The 19,570-nt window shown below is 41.9% G+C and overlaps 1 protein-coding gene across 1 annotated transcript in view; it reads left to right on the forward strand.

The window, feature by feature from the left end:
- Positions 1-19,570, forward strand: part of ZDHHC17 (zinc finger DHHC-type palmitoyltransferase 17) — a 1,884,000-nt gene that overhangs the window by 1,179,142 nt on the left and 685,288 nt on the right. Inside the window, exon 11 of the mRNA XM_044087981.1 lies at positions 490-614. Coding sequence (XP_043943916.1) covers positions 490-614 — 125 coding nt within the window. The remainder of the gene's footprint in view (positions 1-489; positions 615-19,570) is intronic.

Here is a 19,570-nt window from a genome sequence, read left to right on the forward strand (position 1 = left end):
ACTACAGAAGTTTGCAATGCCTCCATTTTGCAAGTGGATACTCCAGTATACTTGCTGTTAAAGCTACCACCAGGTGGTGGCTTGACAAGATGAAAGCTTGTTCCAAAGATGCACTTTGCATCACCACCCCTCCTCTGAGGAATTACTGCAGTACACATCATGCTGTGCCCCTGCCTCTCCTCCAGGATGGCTACGTCTGTCTTTCATGACAGCTTCAGGTGTCTAAGAAATAAAGCAAACTGAGATTGCCTGAGGTTTAGTGTCAAGGCATTTATCCCTGTATATAGACCTGGTTGGAAAATGGTTATGATTGCAGTTATTCATCTAACCATTTAAAGTTCAGATAAAGATGAGTTTGTAAATTCACAGGCTGCATCAGTAATTGCTTCCTCACTGCAAAATATGTTTTTGTTATGCACAAGGTTGAAAGTTGGTTTTAGAACTGTATTGCATTGAACTGTTTTGTTGAATTCCTTAACTTTTGCGCACATCTTTCTTTTATATTTATCCATCTTCCATTCCTTGCCAATAGTATAGCACTTTTTTATAATTTTGGGAAATCTTGGAAATCTGATCCAGGAATAATAAAAGCCACAGAAGAGCAAAAGAAAAAAGTAAGTATTTTTTGTATCATAACTTTACAATTTCATATTCATAAAATGGGGAAAAAGCAAAATGTGTTCTTTGCTGGTGTACAGGTTTTGACAGAAGATGTTTGTATAATCAATATTAACCAAACCCAATACATGATGTAGTATAGCTCTTGTTTCAAAAGGAACGCACACATGCACACGCTTTTTGTCTGTACCTGCTGTTTTCATAGAAGGAGTTTGCTCGAGTCAGATCCAGGTTTCTTAACAGGACTGAAAAGTCTTGTGCATTTCTTAGAGATGAACCATTCAGTCATGCATGTTCAACACTTCCTGCTTTTATCAGACTTTTATGAGTAAGACAGAGTGAATTAATAGAATTTTGTTACCCTACTCTGTTCTGTTTAGGTGCAGGGCCATTTCAAACACCCAGAAGTATTTTTGGAGTACTGTTAAGCTACATTGGACATCCTGAAGAATTTTTCGGGTATAATGGAAGAAAATTTAGAGTAGAACCTTTCTTGTAGTATTATAGCATTCTCAGTACAAACAGCAGCTTAACGTTAGTGCTTGCATATGTACAGAAATGGTGGAAATGGCTGTGTGTAATAAGATTTTTTAGTAATTTTCTCCATCCCTAAAGGGTAGAATCAGCTGACTTTTAAGTGAATAATGCTGTCTTAGTATATTCAGATTCACCATAAGGAGAGAGCGTGTCAAAATAGCAGCAGGGAATCCTGCTGTAGCAGCCTTCCTCGTTACTGGCATAAATAATCTGCTTGACAACTGTGATCTGTGAATTTTTCACTTGAAAAGCAGTGCATTTGCTTTTTACAGGCCACTGTTTCATAGCTGTCACCACTTTTAGGAAGAGCTTTGTAAATCACTTATGGTGTAAGTAGTCTTTATTGTTAAACATGCAGGAAGCCTGCAGCTATTTTTGTGTTTGGTGTGTACTTGTGTGTGTTGCAGAATAATAATACAGGCAGTCCCTGAATTACAGACATCCGACTTGCAGACAATCCATAGATAAGAACGGGCTGCCACAATATCGAAAATAACATGAAAATAAATAAAAATCTTTAAAGTTGCCCAAATCAAAGCCTTAAAATGAAGACTTATGTTGTACATTCCTTTTCCCTATTTGTGAAGCTGCTCGCACATCTAGTTAGAGCAGTTACTGCCACCTTCATGGAGACCAAGAGATCTGGTTGGTTAAGAGAGCACTGCGTTGGCGATCTGATTGGTCAAGACTGCTGGATTGTACAATACACAATATTGAAGCAGTTGCTGTACTGTACAGTAGACTGGGCAAATGACATTGCGGCTCACTAGGGTCTAGGAGACAGTAGGATGTCTGGCAGACGTCTGAAAGTTCAGGAAAGAGTGGAAAACATTCGTGGATGATGCCTGTAGTACAAAAATGTGAAGTGAAGCTTAAAAAGGGTAAGTTTTTTGGTATGGAAAGTTCTACTATACTGTATTGTAGTACAGTACAGTAGAACCTTCCATGTACATATTTTGACTTGCACACAAGTTTGACTTAAGGACAGACTAAAATCAGTTCTCATCCTTAACCTGGGGACTGCCTGTAATAACTTGACGTGAACTAACTGCTTCTTTAAGGAAGTCATGCTTTAGTTTTACCTGTTACTATTCTGTGATCGTTTCCCGTTCCGTTCATACAGACCAGCAGACAGGTTGTGCACTAAAGGTCCACATATGGAGGGAAGGGAGTTTCCTCTGTTAGGCTTTAACATCCCATCCTAGCTGCTCAAGATGCAAAGACTATGCTGGATAGAACTTCATAGTGGTGCAATAGTGGTGTAATGTCAAGATGTTCATCGTGTTTCACTGTTGCAGTCATTACTCTTGGGTTATCCTACTGGCAGGCTACCCTCAGTCGGCCAGAATTCCAAAGTCTAGGTCCAGCGTCAGTTGCTTTCACCTCTTCCCTGACATCAGTGCGCCAGGGGTGTAAAAGATGCAGCCAATGCCATTTTCTTCAGTCTTTCTTGCCGCACGGTGCCCGAAGCAAAAGCAGTTTGCATGTGCCGGTCAGCCAACTCCTGAGATTTTCAAATCTGAATTTCAGAACCGAAGTCTTCATTAAAGCTACGTACCCCATTGGGGAAACTTTTTTCTTGCTCCAGACCGATGTCAGAAAAAGTTAATTGTATTTCTTGTGGGAAGCAAATACCTCATAAGGATTTTCACTCTTACTGTATTCCTTGCCTAGGCCCTGATCACAATGTTGCTAGCTGTCGGTTTTGTGCTAGATTTAACCAACGCACTGTTAAGCATCTGTTCGATTTTGCATTTCATTAATTTGGCCGAAGATTTAATTATATAATGCCGTCGGAACAGCCGACAACCAGAGTTTACAAAAAACGCAAAGACAAGGAAAATGATAGGCATCAGAGGTTCAAAACCGACAACGAGGCCTCTGCTAGGCCAGTTGCCGGTTCGCCGGCTCCCAGTGAGGCACTTTTGCAGCCCCTGGCGCCTGCTACCTCAGAGCCACAGGCCGCTTCCGACTCCTATGTGGAGCCGACTGAGCCTCTGGATACTCAAGGTATTGGACACTTGGAAATCATTCCCTCAGATGCGTCCGGAGCCACTGAGCAGGCATCTGCTTCTGAGGGTGTCTTCAGACCTACACAACTATATATTAAGCCATCTTCAGCTTCAAAGACCAAGACTAAAGCAGCTCTAAAGACGAAGAAACAAGTACAGCATTCTCCTGCTCAGACATCCATGCCTAAAAAAACAGATGCTCAAAATGGCCGAAGACCTAATTACTTTGATCAGGGGTTCCCATCCCCCTCCTGATAAGAGGCATAGGCAAGAGACAGACCATGATTCTTCTGATCAGGTTTCTATTTCCTCTGATTCCTCTTCTGAACAGGATTATTCCATGCTTCCCTATGAGGATTCTGATGCTGAAGAATCCATTCCTTCAGCCTCTCCTCCTGAGGATTATTCTTTTGGGGAAACCCTGCATACCATGAGGGAGCATTTCCACTGGGAGAGCCAAGATTATTCTGAATCTAAGAAGAGGCTCAGAGACTTTCTGCTACTTCCTCAGCACAGACCCCTTGCTATTCCACCTGTTCTAGACATTGTAGATGATGTATTTTCAGAGTCGGGCCTCTCCCCTGACTCTTTACCGCTTGCACCTGCTAAGCCAGACAGATACTACAGGGTCCCGGATTCTCATAAATTCCTATATAAAAACCCCGCTGCTGACCCAGAAACTATATTTCAGGGTCCCAAAGGGGTTAAAGCTTCCACTGCAAAAAACCCTGTCCCCTCTGATAGGGATTCTAGGGCTCTAGACAGATGGGAAAAAAGTCTGCACTTCTGCTACCTTGGCCATAAGAGCTTTAAATAGCCAGTTTCATGTGCTTAAATATCAGCAATACTTAATGTCACTGCTTAAACAGAAATTGTTGTCAAATACTGAATGTGCAGAGAACAAGGAATTGCAGGATTTATTGCATGCAGCTGAACAAGTGGGAAAGCATACTTTGCAATGTGGTTATGATTCACTGGAGGCCTCTTGCAGGGCCGCTGTTACAGGTTCTGTTATTAGAAGGTATGCTTGGTTAAAGGAACAGAATCTGCCTGATCATGTTAAAGCAAAATTATTAGATGCACCATTACAGCATGATACTTTATTTGGTACTGAAGCAGAAGAGTTGTTGAAAAAAATGGAGGATGAAGCAAAATCCATGCAGACAGTCAAGGATTTCTTACAGGTACAGCCACCCAGGTTTAGCAGGAACTGGCCTTCTAAAAATTGGTCCTTTCCAGTGTCAGAGAGACCACAAAGAGGCAGATAACAGGCATCCCAGAGGCAGATCTCAGCCCCAAGGCTCATACAGGCCTAAACAATGGGGTGCTCCTACCTCCAAAAGCAGAGAGGACAAATCACAACCTTACAGGAAACAGTCCCAATGACTTTCCTTTGCCAGATCCAAGCACTTTTCTTTTGGCAGCCCCCTTAGGGGGACAACTAGCACTTTTTTCATCAAATTGGCAAATGGTTACCCAAGACAAATGGGTCCTGAACATAGTGTCCCAAGGCTACAGGTTCCATTTTCACACTTTACCAAGGTCAAAAGGTATGGCAGAGCTGCCACACAATCAATGGGCAAAGGCACAAAAACAAATTACAGCCCTCATGGACATGAGGGCCATTCAGCAAGTACCACAACAAGAGCAGGAGCAAGGATTTTACTCCAGACTTTTCCTAGTACCCAGAAAGGACAAAACCTGGAGACCACTACTAGACCTGTCTATACTAAATACGTTTTTGGAAGTTCCAAAATTCAAAATGTTGACTCTGCAGCAGCTACTGCCCATGCTGGGCAAGAAGGCCTGGCTCGTAACTTTAGACCTAAAAGAGGCATACCTGCATGTCCCAATCAGACAATCTTGCAGAAGATACATCAGATTCATAGCTGGCTCTATGCATTACCCATTCTCTGCACTGCCCTTTGGCTTATCTGCTGCGCCCATGGTCTTCACAAAATGCCTGGCACCAGTAACTGCGTTTTGTAGACAAAGAGGAATTCAAATATATCCCTATTTGGACGACTGCCTAATTCAAGCCGAGAACAAAGACATTCTTCTAAAGCATCTGGCGTTTGTAAAAAGATTACTAATTGGCCTGGGGTACACAGTAAATGAAAAGAAATCAAAACTAGTGCCCTCTCAAGAGATAATATTCCTGGGTGCAAGTGTAAATACAACTGCCCAGATGGCTTATCTCACGCCAGAGAAACAAAAGCAACTGAATACTTCAAGAAATTGGCAACAAAAACCCACTTATCTGCAAGGAAAATCCTGCAGGCCTTGGGTTTCATGGCATCCTGCATTCTACTAATTCCATATGCCAGACTGCATATGAGAAAACTACAGTGGTATCTAAAAAGTGTTTGGACTCAACATTGCCACAGCCTGGAGACAGTAATTGCACTCATTCCCTGCCTGCAACAGGAGTTTCGATGGTGGGCAGAAGCCTGTCACCACAACAAGGGTCTGCCATTCAGTTTACCCACAGCCAGACAGACACTGACAATGGATGCATCAAATTATGCCTGGGGGGCCCATATGGCAAGAAAATGTATTCAGGGCACATGGCCTGCAAACCAGATGCATCTTCACATCAATCAAAAAGATGCTAGGTGTTCAAAATGCCCTGACAGCTTTCAAGGACCTGCTTCATCCAGGACAGATACTGCTAAAGACTGCACTGTGGTCATGTGATACACAAACAGAGGGGTACACATTCCTACCCCCTCTGCAGACGAGCAATGACCTTATGGGACACAACATTGGCTTTTCAAGTTCACCTGCAAGCACAATTCCTGCCAGGAAAAACAAATACTCTGGCAGACGAACTAAGCAGAAACATCATGGATCCCCACAAATGGAAACTGGATCCACAATTCTTCAGCATGATAATAAGGAAATGGGGATGCCCAGACATAGATCTATTTGCCTCCCCTCACAACTGCCAATTACAGCGATTTTGCACAAGGATTTATCACAAGCAAGCATGGAAAGTGGACGCCCTATCCTTCAGCTGGAAAAATCTAACAGTATATGCCTTTCCTCCACTGCCTCTCCTTCCCAGGGTACTCCTAAAGGTCAGACGAGAAGCCAAAAATGATACTGATTGCACCAGACTGGCCACGCCAGCAGTGGAACTCAGTCCTAAAGAGCTTGTCTCAAGGTCCAGCATGGATATTGCCTCAAACGTCTCACTTGCTGACCCAACAAAACAATCAGATCCTGCAAAGCCAATTCAGGACCTTAAATCTGGCAGCATGGCAGCTAATGTAGCCATTCAGAACACTCCTCTTTCAAAAGCTGTTATGGATGTTATCTTGGAGGCCAGGAGGCCCAGTACCAGAAAATCTTATGCAGAAAAATGGAAGAGATTCTGTGCTTGGAACCAGGAACAAGGCATTGACGTGTGTACCAAATATCACTCAGATTTTACAATACCTAACTGAGATGCTGAACAAAGGCCTTTCTTTCTCATCAATAAAGATTCATGCCTCTGCCATTTCAGCCCATTACAATACGGAACCACCTATCTTTTCGCATCCTCTAATAAGGCAGTACCTCAGAGGGGCCAAAAACATTAGGCCTTCAAGGAGAGCACCAATTCCGGCCTGGGACCTCAATTATGTTTTGGAAAAACTCACACTGCCTCCTTTCGAGTCAGCGTCAACAGCAGATATAAAATTCTTATCCTAGAAAACAGCTCTGCTCCTAGCAATAACCTCTGCAAGGCGAGTCTCAGAGTTACAAGCACTCATGGCTGTGGACCCTTTTATCATTTTTCATCCAGACAGGGTTTCCCTGAGGACAAACCCTACATTTATGCCTAAGGTGTGGTGTCCAGTGTGGCCCTCAACCAAACCATTCACTTGCCTACCTTTTATCCAAATTCACAGAACAAGGGTGAGAAAATTCTGCATTCTTTGGACATACACAGGCAGTTACGCTTCTACTTGGACAGAACTAAAGCTTTCAGAAAGACTGAGCAACTTTTAGTGTCATATGCTGTAGGATCACAAGGAAAGGCCATCTCAAAACAGACTATTTCTAAATGGATAGGCCATTGCATCCTTTTCTGTTATTTTCAACATGGCAAATCAGTACCTAAGGGCATTAGGCCTCATTCCACCAGAGCAGCAGCCACTTCAGCAGCCTTCCTCCGAGGAGTACCAACCAAGGATATCTTAGAGGCTGCAACTTGGAGTTCAGTGCACACTTTCACAAAGCACTACCACTTACCTCTTTACTCGAAGTCCAGAGCAGGCTTTGCCACTGCAGTTCTGCAGGGCCTCATAGCCTCCTCTAATCCTTTGTTAGCCCAGTCGCCCATCCTCAGCTTTGGGATTCAACCCAAGAGTAATGACTGCAACAGTGAAACACGAACATAGTACAGTTGTATACCTACCATAAATGTAGAAGTTCGAGTGTATTCGCTGTTGCAGTCCAGGTTACCCACCCACCATCCCCCTTTTCTTTGCTGGGACTTATCTGCACTTCTCTATCCTATACAACCTATTTGGTGTATTTGCTTGTAGATGAAGGAAATGTTATTTTTGTGCATTTTTTTTATTGGCTTATTTTTCAGCCTACCAATTTGGGGGCACCTGACATCTGGGGCAAGAAAAACTGACGAAAATGGCGTCAGCTGCATCTTTTTATACCCCTGGCGCACTGACGTCAGGGAAGAGGCGACAGCAACCGACGCCAGACCTAGACTTTGGAATTCTGACTAACTGAGGGTAGCCTGCCAGCAGGAATAACCCAAGAGTAATGACTGCAACAGTGAATACACTCGAGCATCTACATTTATGGTAGGTACACAACTGTACTATAGTCTTCATACACTGCAACACTGTAATGTAACATACTGTGCAGCATATTCTCATCTACCTTGGGTTGCTTTTTTACTTTCTTTTGAATATTTGTTGCATTAGCATTGCCATAATATTTTCAATGCGTTTCTATTTTAACTAATTTTTCTTATTTGACTTGCATGTAACACATTTGTCAAAGCATTTCTTAAAAACCTCCACTGTGACTGTTAGTATTAGGCTGCAACTTCAGTTTGTTGCCAGAAATGTTTAAATCTGGTCTATTTCCTTGTTAAGATGCAGAAATAACTGTATGTACTCTTCGTCTCAGAGGGAGCACTACCATCCCTTGTTGGTTCTCAGACTTTGCTCTGTAGAAGACATACTCCATTCTGAAGTCATTTTTCCATATAGATAAGGGAACATAATGCTATTTGAGGTCATTCTGTGACTTTGGTATTGCAGTATCTTATTTGACAGCTGTAGGACTGTTCTTTAATGTTCTGTGTTTGGACTGTGGCTGTTTGACTAAGGTGGATTGGTACTACACTGCTGGAATCATAATTCAGTTGTGAATATCCTGTGTTAATGGGAATGACTGCTGTAATGGTAGGACAGCAAAACAGCCATTTGTAGCTGAGCTGTTAGGTAAGGAGTGTTTACTGAATTGTACAGCAATAGTGGTAAACTCATTCTTAGGGAAAGAGTTATGCAGAAAAGAGAAGATTTGTGTCAGCAGCAGGAGGTCTGGTACTGAAGTTCTTCTCTGGGGTGTTTGAGAGAATGAAAGTATAATTAGCTGATGTTCTTCATTAGATCAGTATTACAGTAGCCATAACTATATAGGACATAACTTGCCAAGAGTATCAGAAGTCCAGCTAGTCTACAAAGCTTTGAGCTCCTTCCTTACACACCGTACATCTTCCCTTATGAAACTACATGCTGCTATAAGAAGAAAAATGTTCTTGCAGTAGGCATAGTCCTTATTAGGACACACATACTTTTGTGTTTTTTTTTCCCCCATAGATGAACTGCGCAGTCATTTCTATGCTAGGAATTAGGAGTAGGCTAAATTTATTCTGTACCTTTTTTTTTTATTCTGAATAAGTGAGGATTTTGCATGTGTGACAGTGGTGACAAACTCTCTCCTCCCAGACAGAAAAAGAGAATTACTAAAGGGGCTTCAAAGGAATAGCTGACTTTGCCCTCTTTTCTCTTGTCTGAGACTGTTGACTCTGCTGAGGCACCTGCCACCTTTGCAGTCCTTGAACTGTCTATTGTCCTGTCTCAAGATATCAAGGTCCCGGACATTTGGGAGCCTCATTTCAGGCACAAACACACAAAAAAATGACAAAGCTGATATTGTGCACTCCTTTTGGTAATGACAGACAACAGTGCAGTGAAGCGATATATAAATAAATAAGGGTGAACCATATGCCAGCCCCTTTTGCAGACTTGTCATGATTGTCTGGGAGCAAGCACTATATAATATTTTACTCTTCAGGCTGCATGCATCCCCATCAGAGCAGAGTGAGCATATCTAGAATAGACCATCAGTGGATGCTACACCCAGAGTTTTTCCAGGAGATTGTCCAACTGTAAGGAACCCCCAAGTTAGACCTGTTTGCCTCCTATCTCAATGTACAATTAAACTATTTCTGTTCCTGGACATAGTGCAAAAAGGCCTGGAAGACCGTTGCATTCTCTTTTACATGGGCAGGAATGTTTCTGTGTGCCTTCCTGACCTTTTCTCTGATATCTGTAGTTTAAGATCCAGACAGACTTGCCAGAGATACTTTTGGTCACTCCCTTTTGACCCAGACAACATTGGTTCTCTCCTGTAAGCTTATAGTAAGGGACAGTTACCAAAGTTTTCCTTAGAGTGGATTTGCTCACACAAAGCAAAGGATCTCTAATCCATCCCAACATTCAAAATCACCATATGACTGTGTGGATGGTAGTGTTTTTTTTTTAATTTCTTTTAACCACCTTTTTTTCCTGAGGACATACAAGTAGTGTTAAATGAGGCAAGAAAATCTGCCACTGAGAAGTTATACTTGGCCAAATGGAAAAGATTTTCTAGTTGGTGCTGTAAAAGAGGGAACAAGATCTATCCTAAGCAGGGGCTCCTCTGCTTCTTGAATGACTATGTAAACTGCTCAACCTTCTTCTTGTGTCCACTGCTATCAAAGTACACCTTTCAACTATTCTGCCTGTCTGCCTTTAAAGCCCTCTTTCTTTACTATTTCAAATTAAAACAATTTTTGCAAGGGGTATTACATATTAGAGCACCTTATAAACAGTAGAAGTTAACTCTGTCTCTCTTTTAAACCTGTATCCAGTGCTTTATAATTTCTTATGTAGGAGACAGCTTTGCTCCTTGCCGTGACTTCTGCTAGATGGGCATGTGAATTACAGGCCCTGACATGTATGCAGTTTTTGATCTTTTATAAAGACAAGTTGATCTTGTGGCCTATTTAATCCGACTATGGCAGAGAGAACCTTAGTATACTTTATATAAAACCGAGATAGATATAGCTATGTTGTAGGAAACAAATTTGGAGCTAGAGGAACATAAATGGTTAACTGGAAGGAGTGTGATTGGTAAGAGTATAATGCATGGGTAAAGGGAGGGGGGGAAAGAGGGATGCTAACTCTGGTATGTAAGATGTGTAAGTTCAGGTGTGTAGAGGATATTGCGGACAACTAGGGTAGATGTCTTACTTTGAGAGGCATATGGGATGGTCAAACATTAGCACTGGTAAACGTCCTAGATCTGCATCAAAGACAGGAGAAGAACATTAAAAGAGGTAATATTAGAATTAATAGCTCAACACTGATAATGAGAGACATTTGGAATTTGATCAAAAAATTGTCATAGGTCCTGAAATGGCAAAACAAAAAAAAAAGATGGGGGGCTAGATGTTTGTCACCGTACCTCAAGATGTTTGGAATGAAATATCTAGTAAAAGAAATAAGTTAAAGGTTGTAATATATGTATTATGCCACAGTGTGGATCCTGAACTAATCTGGAGAAACTGTATATAACAGAGGAGCATAGTGTGTATATAATAGAAGGAAGAGATGCATATAATAACTTTATCAGATCATGCGCCAGTTATAATAAGGCAAGAAAAGTAAGATGATGAGAATAGTGATAAACACCGGCATTTCCCAGTGCATTTTAGTTAAAAAAGAAGTTAATTGAAAAGATGGATTAATGATGCTTTAAGTGAACTTTTGATAAACCACTGAAATACTACTGAGGGAAAAGCAACAATGTGGAAGAGTGTGAAGGAAATGCTTCAATTTTTGATGAAGACAAGGGAGGAATAGAATGAGAGCAGTAGCAGATATTTCAAAACAAAAAAATACAGAAGGTAAAATGAATGCCAGAAAGCATAGAGGGTCAGTAGATGGTTAGACTTATGAACTTCAGAAAACAAGGGGAAAAATTGAACAGTATTTGGATCTGATAAATGAAGCTAGAAAAGTGGCATTGGCCTTAACGTGTTTTGAGGATAATTCTCTGAGCATTAAACTCCTGGGATAAAGACATAGGCTACAAATGATGGAGAAAATTAAGAAGCTGAGAGATCCATTGTCAAGGAAGCTAGAGAAGGGAATGGAGAAAAGTACTGGAGGGGCTACGAAAATATTGTGAAAGTCTTTATGAAGGTTAGGCATGGACAAGAAGGAGGTATGTTATTTAGCAGGAGAGTATTTGTAATGATTACAAATGCCAGAGATAGATGAGCAAGGGAGGGGAAGGCATTCTTATTGAAATAAAAAAAGAGAGGAAATAAGAAGCTGTACACACACAGGCCACTGGAAATGGACGGGATTATGTGGAACATCAGTGGAAATGTCGAAATTGAAAGAGGACCTTCTATTGTAATGTAGGTATAAATTGTTCAATGGAGCGAAATGGGAGGAAGTACCATTGTTATGGGAAAAAACAGTGATTGCAGTTATATTGAAGGAAGATGAAGACCCAGCTGACCCAAGATCATATAGGTCAGTTTCAGCATTAAACTACAATTACAAAATTTATGTGTATAATGGCTTAGGAGATTAACAGTAAAACCTCCAGTGATAATAGGACTAGACTAATGTGGCTTAATGAAAGTGCAGTGAATTGGAGGAGTGTTACATTCCCAAAGTGCTACCTCTCAGATGGACATGCTAAACCATTATCCCGTCTGCTTGGGCTGGTGGTAGTGCTGAAGGTAAAAGATTCTTTGGCACTTGTATGAGTAGGGGTGCTTTATTAAAAGAATCATGATTGCAAAAATAATTTTCATATAAAAAACTCACTGTATAGGCTCACACCCCTTTTTCCACAACTAAAACCTGGGAGTTCCCACTTTTTCTTACTCATAAGCTCATCACACCTTGCTTTCCACATCAAATACTTGAAAAAAATAATCTTGTCTATTATGTCAATTTTCTGTCTTCAAGTCGCATCATATTTTCCATAAAATAGAATACTCATTTCAGTTTTTCCTACCCCTTGTTTATTCATTAACTTTGTAATTTTCCAAAAAATGTGTACTACATAAAAATTGCTTGATCATTTCTTCCTCTCCAAAGACATGACTGTTTCTTTTTAATTGTTTTGTTTCTACATCATTAAAGCCATAAGTGGTATTTACGTAGTCTTAATAAAAATCTTTCCTCTCACATATCACAGTACCTTTTTTTTCTGTATCTCTTCACAACTTTAACATATTTTTCCGTAGTTCAACATGAAAATAGTTTCTATTTTTGGCTGACATTTTTCTTTTCTACTGTACACATCCTGTTTTTCACACTAAACATGTTTATTATATTCTTTTAATCCTCTTCATCCGCTACGATTTGTCTTTATTGCTTCTGTCATCATCAGATCTTCAGTAATTCCTCATATTTAACTGACAAAATTTTACCTAGTACACTTTCTCTTCTGTATCTTATTTTTAACATCCATAATATAAGTAACATCATCAAAAATATTAAAGAAGTAATCAAACCTAATTTCCTTATCTTATTACACAAAATGCATCTCAGTTGGATTTAATTTAGAACCCTGTATCACCAAGAAAATAGTTTTCAACAATTCATTTTCCTTTGCTGTGCAAAACGGCAAGAGTAAGAAGTTCCTCATGATGCAGGCCAGTTCCCCTTCGGTGTCACTATCACTTTGAGCTTCCATTGAAAAAAGGCATATACATAATGGGACTCATCCAGTAAACAAAGCAAATGTATAAAATAAAAATAAAAATATGTGCCTCTAATCAAGCCCTCGGGCCTTCTTTTTCCTACTCCGAGCTGTAACCACAGTACATTCCAAACAGCAAGGAAACATGGACCAAGGAACTTGACTTCACTGGGGACAAAATAATGGAAGTAGTGCTAAAGCTAAGACTTCATGCGGCAGAATGAGGTATTCAGTAAATTCCAACATGATTCACTGCTATTATGTCTTGTTAGACTGACCTGATCTAGATGTTCTTCGTGTTTCACTGTTGCAGTCATTACATTTGGGTTATCTGCTTGCAGGTTGCCCTCAGTCGGGCTGATTAACAAAGTCTTGGGTCCTGCGTCGGTTGCTGTCCCTTCTTCCATGATGTCAGGGTATAAAACATGCAGCCGACGCCATTACACCAGTCTTTCTTGTCGTGCGGTGCCCGAAGCAGAAGCAGTTTGCAAGTGCCAGTCGGACGACTCATGAAATTTTCGTTTTTGAGTTTCAGAACCGAAGTCTTCAACTAAAGCTAAGTACCCCGCTGGGGAAACTTTTTCTTGTTCCTTACCGATTTCAATAAAAGTTAATAATTGCATTACTTGTGGAAAGAAAATACCTCATAAAATTTTCATTCGTACTGTATTCCTTGCCTAGGCCCTGACCACGACATACCTTGCTGTCGGTTTTATGCTTTATTTAATCAGCGCACTATCCGTCATCTGTATATTTTCGGCTCTAAATATTTCTGTTCTCGGTTTAATTATCCAGAAATGTCAACAGTTAGCCATCCGACTAGCGGGATTCTGAAAAAACGCAAAGATAAAGACAGAGACAGGCCGCCGAGGTCCAAAACTGCCGACGATGCTTCTCCTAAGCCAGTCGCCAGTTCGCCGGTATGCAGTGAGGCACTTTCGCAGCCCCTGATACCCGCTACTTCTGATTTGCAGGCCAATGCTGAGACCCTTTTGGAGTCCGGTATGCCTCGAGATGCTTCAACTGTGGAAGCCGTGGATGTCTCTACCTTGGATGGGTCCGGAGCCACTGTGCAGGCACTGGCTTCTGAGGGTGTATTCTGGCCTACGGACTTGCATATTAAATCGACACCTCCTTCATTACTTAGGCCTAAATCTCGATCTATGTCTAAAAAACTGGCGCCCAGGCCACATGCTCAGGCCTCTATGCTTAAAAAACAAATGATAAGAATAGTTGAAGATCTAATAACTCTAATCGGGGGTAGCCAACCCCCCCCCCCTTCTAAGAGGCCTAGGACTGAGGTTGATTATGAATATTCTTATCAGGATTCTGTTTTTTCTGACTTTTCTGATGATCTGGATTTGTCCTTACCTACTTATGAGAATTCTGATGCAGAGGACTCTATTCCCTCTGCTTCCCCTCCTGAGGATTTTTCTTTTGGGGAAACCTTACATACTCTTAGGGAGCATTTCCACTGGGAAAGCCAGGATTTTTCTGATTCAAAAAAGAGGCTTAGGGAGTTTCTTCTCCTACCTCAGCATAGGCCTTTAGCTGTTCCTCCTGTACTAGACATTGTTGATACTTTCTCGGAATCTAGTTTGGCCCCTGATTCCCTGCCTCCTGCTTCCAGAAAACCTGACAGATATACAGGGTCCCTGAGACCCACAAGTTCCTTTTCAAAAATCCTATTGCAGATCCAGAGACTATTTCACAGGGGCCCAAGGGCATTAAGACTTCTACTGCTAAAAATCCTACGCCTTCTGATAGAGACTCCAGGGCGCTGGATAGATGGGGTAAGAAGGTTTACACTTCTGCAACCTTGGCCATTAGGGCTTTAAACTGCCAGTTTCATATGTTAAAATATCAGCAACATGTTATTGGACTGCTTAAAAAGAAAATGATGATTCCTGACTGTGTGGAGAATAAAGAATTACAAGATTTAATGCATTCTGCCGAACAAGTTGAAAAACATACTTTGCAGTGTGGTTTTGATTCATTAGAGGCCTCTTGCAGGGCTGCTGTTACTGGGTCTGTGCTCAGAAGGCATGCTTGGCTTAAGGAGCAATCTTTGCCTGATCATGTTAAAGCTAAATTGTTGGATGCTCCTTTAAATCAGGACCACCTGTTTGGCAACAAGGCTGAGGAAGTTCTTAAAAAGATGGAAGATAAAGCTAAATCTATGCAAACTGTTAAAGATTTTTTAGATGTTCAGCCTCCTAGATTTAGTAGGCAGTGGCCCTCTAAGAATTGGCCCTTTTCAGCCCCTTCCAGGTCTTCTCAAGCCAAACCCAGACATAGCAAAACCCCCAGGTTTCAGTCCCAGGGGACTTGCAGAACTAAGCAGTGGGGGGCCTCCACTTCCAAGTTTGGGAATAATAAGACTCCCCACTGTGGTAAACTGTCTCAGTGACTTCCTTTTAAAATTTCCAAGCACTTATCAACTGACTGCCCCTTTGGGGGGAAAGATTGCTCTTCATGCAAAGAATTGGGAACTCATTACCCAGGACAAATGGGTTTTAAATATAGTGTCCCAGGGATACAGATTTCACTTCCACACATTGCCAGCACCAAGTGGGTGGCCGGACCTACCCTCAAATCAGTGGGCCGAGGCCCAAAAACATGTACTTTCTCTCTTAAGCATGGGGGCTATTCAACTGGTACCAGAAGAGGAAGAGAGACAAGGTTTCTACTCAAGACTTTTCCTGATAAAAAAGACGATTCATGGTGTCCTATCCTGGACCTGTCAACTCTAAACACCTTTTTGGAGATTCCAAAATTCACGATGCTGACTCTTCACCAATTACTTCCAGTGCTAGGCAAAGATGCATGGTTGGCAACACTAGATTTAAAAGAAACATACCTGCACATCCCAATCAGGGAATCTTGCAGAAGATAATACCTACGCTTCAAAGTAGGCTATACACGCACTATCAGTTCTCTGCACTGCCCTTTGGCTTATATACTGCGCCCAGGGTATTCACAAAGTGCCTAGCTCCAGTTATTGCATTTTGCAGGCAAAGAAATATTCAAATATACACATACCTGGATGATTGTCTAATTCAGGCAGAAAGCCAGGACATACTTTTGAATCATCTGGCCTTTGTAAAAAGGGTTCTAACTTGTCTGGGGTACAGCATAAATGAAAAGAAATCACACTTGGTACCCTGTCAACAAATTATAATCCTGGGAGCAAGCTTGAATACAACTTCCCAGATGGCTTACTTCACTCCAGAAAAGCAAATTCATTTGACAACCTACTTCAAACAAGTGGCCACAAAAATACTGCAAGCCTTGGGGTTCATGGCCTCCTGCATTCTTCTAATTCCATATGCAAGACTGCATATGAGGAAACTACAGTGGTATCTAAAAAGCCTATGGTGTCAGCATTCTCAAGACCTAGAAACGATGATTCCTATCATACCTTGCCTACGCCTAGAGTTCCTTTGGTGGGCAGAGGCCTGCCACCAAAACAAGGGACTACCTTTCACACCACCCCCTGCCACCCAAACCTTAACAACAGATGCATCAGACTATGCATGGGGGACACACCTGGCAGGGAAGTGCATTCAGGGCAAATGGAACCCAAGTCAAATGCACCTGCATATCAATCAAAAAGAAATGTTAGCTGTACAGAATGCTCTGACAGCCTTCAAGGACCACATTCTTCCAGGACAACTAATGGTAAAGACGGACAATGCAACTATTATCTGGTACATAAACATGCAGGGGGCTACACATTCTTACCATGGCATTGTGGAACACAGCCTTGAGCTACCAAGTGTACCTACAAGCTCAGTTCCTGCCAGGAAAATTAAATACACTGGCAGACGGACTAAGCAGAAACCTCATGGACCCACATGAGTGGAAACTGGAACCAAGGATTTTCAACATGTTGACAAGCAAATAGGGGAGCCCAGATACAGACCTGTTTGCATCTCCCCCAGAACTACCAATTGGACAAATTTTGCACAAGTACGCCCCACACACAAGCCTGGAAAGTGGATGCTCTGCCCTTCAGCTGGAAAAACCTATCAGTCTATGCCTTCCCCCCCCTCTGCCTCTGCTCTCCAAAGTACTATTAAAAATCAAACAGGACAAACCCAGGATACTTTTGATTGCTCCAGACTGGCCGCGCCAACACTGGTACCCCCTCCTGTGCAGTGTGTCGTAGTTATCTCCATGACACCTGCCTCAGACTCCTTCCCTGCTGTCTCAGCAGGGGAACCAGATTCTGCACCCTCAGCTTCCAACACTGAACCTTGCAGCCTGGCTAATTACTTAATCTCTCCTTAACCATCCCTAAGCAAACCTGTGATGGATATCATTTTAGAGGCAAGGAGGCCTAGTACTAGAAAATGTTATGCTGAAAAATGGAAAAGATTCTGTGCCTGGAACCAAGCTCAAGGGATGAGCACAGCAGCACCCAATTTCCCTCAGATTTTACAATACTTAACTGAGATGCTTCACAAGGGCCAGTCTTTTTCCTAGATTAAAATCCATGCCTCAGCCATTTCAGCTTATTATAACACAGAAAATCCCCTCTTATCTTATCCACTGCTCAAGCAGTTCCTCAGAGGGGCCAAAAATTTGAGACCACCCAGGAGAGCTCCAACCCCAGCCTTGGACCTTAACTTTGTTTTGGAGAAACTCACTCTACCTCCTTTCGAGCCAGCTGCTACTGCAGACTTAAAATTTCTTTCTTGGAAAACAGCTTTCCTTTTAACAGTCACTTCACCTAGAAGGGTATCTGAATTACAGGCCCTTATGGCAGTGGAGCCTTTCATCATCTTTCATGCGGACAGGGTGTCCCTCGGAACCAATCCATCCTTCTTGCCCAAGGTGGTATCCAGTGTGGCTCTTAATCAGTCTATTCATTTGCCAACCTTCTTTCCCTATCCACAGAATAAAGGGGAAACGGATACTGCATTCCTTATATGTGCACAGACAACTTAGATTCTACTTGGACAGGACTAAACCTCAAAGGAAATCTGAACAACTGCTGGTGGCATTTGCTGCAGGGGCAGAGGGGAAGGCTATTTCAAAGCAAACCATTTCTAAATGGATAAGCCATTGCTTTCATTTCTGCTATAAGCACCATGGAAAAACTATCCCCCAGGGGATCAGACCTCACTCCACCAGGGCTGCATCTACCTCTACAGCCTTTCTCAGAGGCTCCCTACCAGGGACATCCTAGAAGCTGCTACCTGGAGTTCTGTACATACTTTCACCAAGCATTATCATTTGCCAATTTTCTCTAAATCCAGAGCTGGCTTTGCCACTGCAGTCTTGCAGGGCCTTATAGCTGGCCCTAATGCTATCTAAATTCCTCCTCCCAACCATAGCTTTGGGAATCTACCCAAATGTAATGACTGCAACAGTGAAACACGAAGAACATAATACAGTTGTGTACACTTACCATAAGTGTAGATGTTCGAGTGTATTCACTGTTGCAGTCCTGGTTACCCTCCCTCCAGCCCCATAACTTCTTTAGGCTGTACCTGTACTTTCCTTTACTATGCTTAAAAGCCTTTTTGGTGTATTTGCTTTTTTGTTGGAGGTATATGTTTGTGCTTTTATGTTTAATTGCTTTCCATTAGGGGGGCACCTGACATCTGGGGCAAGAAAAACTGATGTAATGGCATCGGCTGCATGTTTTATACCCCTGAAGACCTGACGTCATAGAAGGGGGGACAGCAACTGACGCAGGACCCAAGACTTTGTTAATCAGGCCGCCTGAGGCCAACCTGCAAGCAGATAACCCAAATGTAATGACTGCAACAGTGAATACACTCGAACATCTGCATTTATGGTAAGTGTACACAACTGTACTTTCTTTATGTGTGTGTAAGGAAGTGGACAGGAAGCTCTGTGATTGTGATCTTTGTAGATTTCACCTGGTCCTGCACCACAGGCTTATTGTATAATGAATGTGGTAAGAATGGGTAGAAAAGTGGTTTTATGATGGAGAAGAGGTTGTAATAGCTGGAAGGCGCTGTCAGTGTGTGAACATATGTAGTGGTGGTGTAGAGTTGTCTGTTCTGTGTGCATTCCTTTTTTAGTAGGTTTCCCTGGACTTCATGCAGAGTATGGAAAACTGTTTGTTTAATTTCAGATGATACCAAGGTTCTTAAAAATGGATGACAGATGAGGGTGCAGGCACCTAATCTTTAAAGACACTAAATATGTGATTTAAAACGTAGCAACTTTACTTTACCCCTTCCATGTGTGTGATGTTGCTCCTGCGGGTAGTGGCAACTATTTAGCTAAACATGCTGAAATATGACTTGGCGTTATCGGTATTAAACTTTAAACCATTAGACATCGAACACAGAATGAAAGAAAAGTTGCAGAAGTAGATTTGATACTGGGACATAGCACAGGAGTACAGAGTC

This window comes from Protopterus annectens, chromosome 11.part0 (assembly GCF_019279795.1).
Source record: "Protopterus annectens isolate FY-2018-M chromosome 11.part0, PAN1.0, whole genome shotgun sequence".
Classification (NCBI taxonomy): Eukaryota; Metazoa; Chordata; order Ceratodontiformes; family Protopteridae; genus Protopterus; species Protopterus annectens.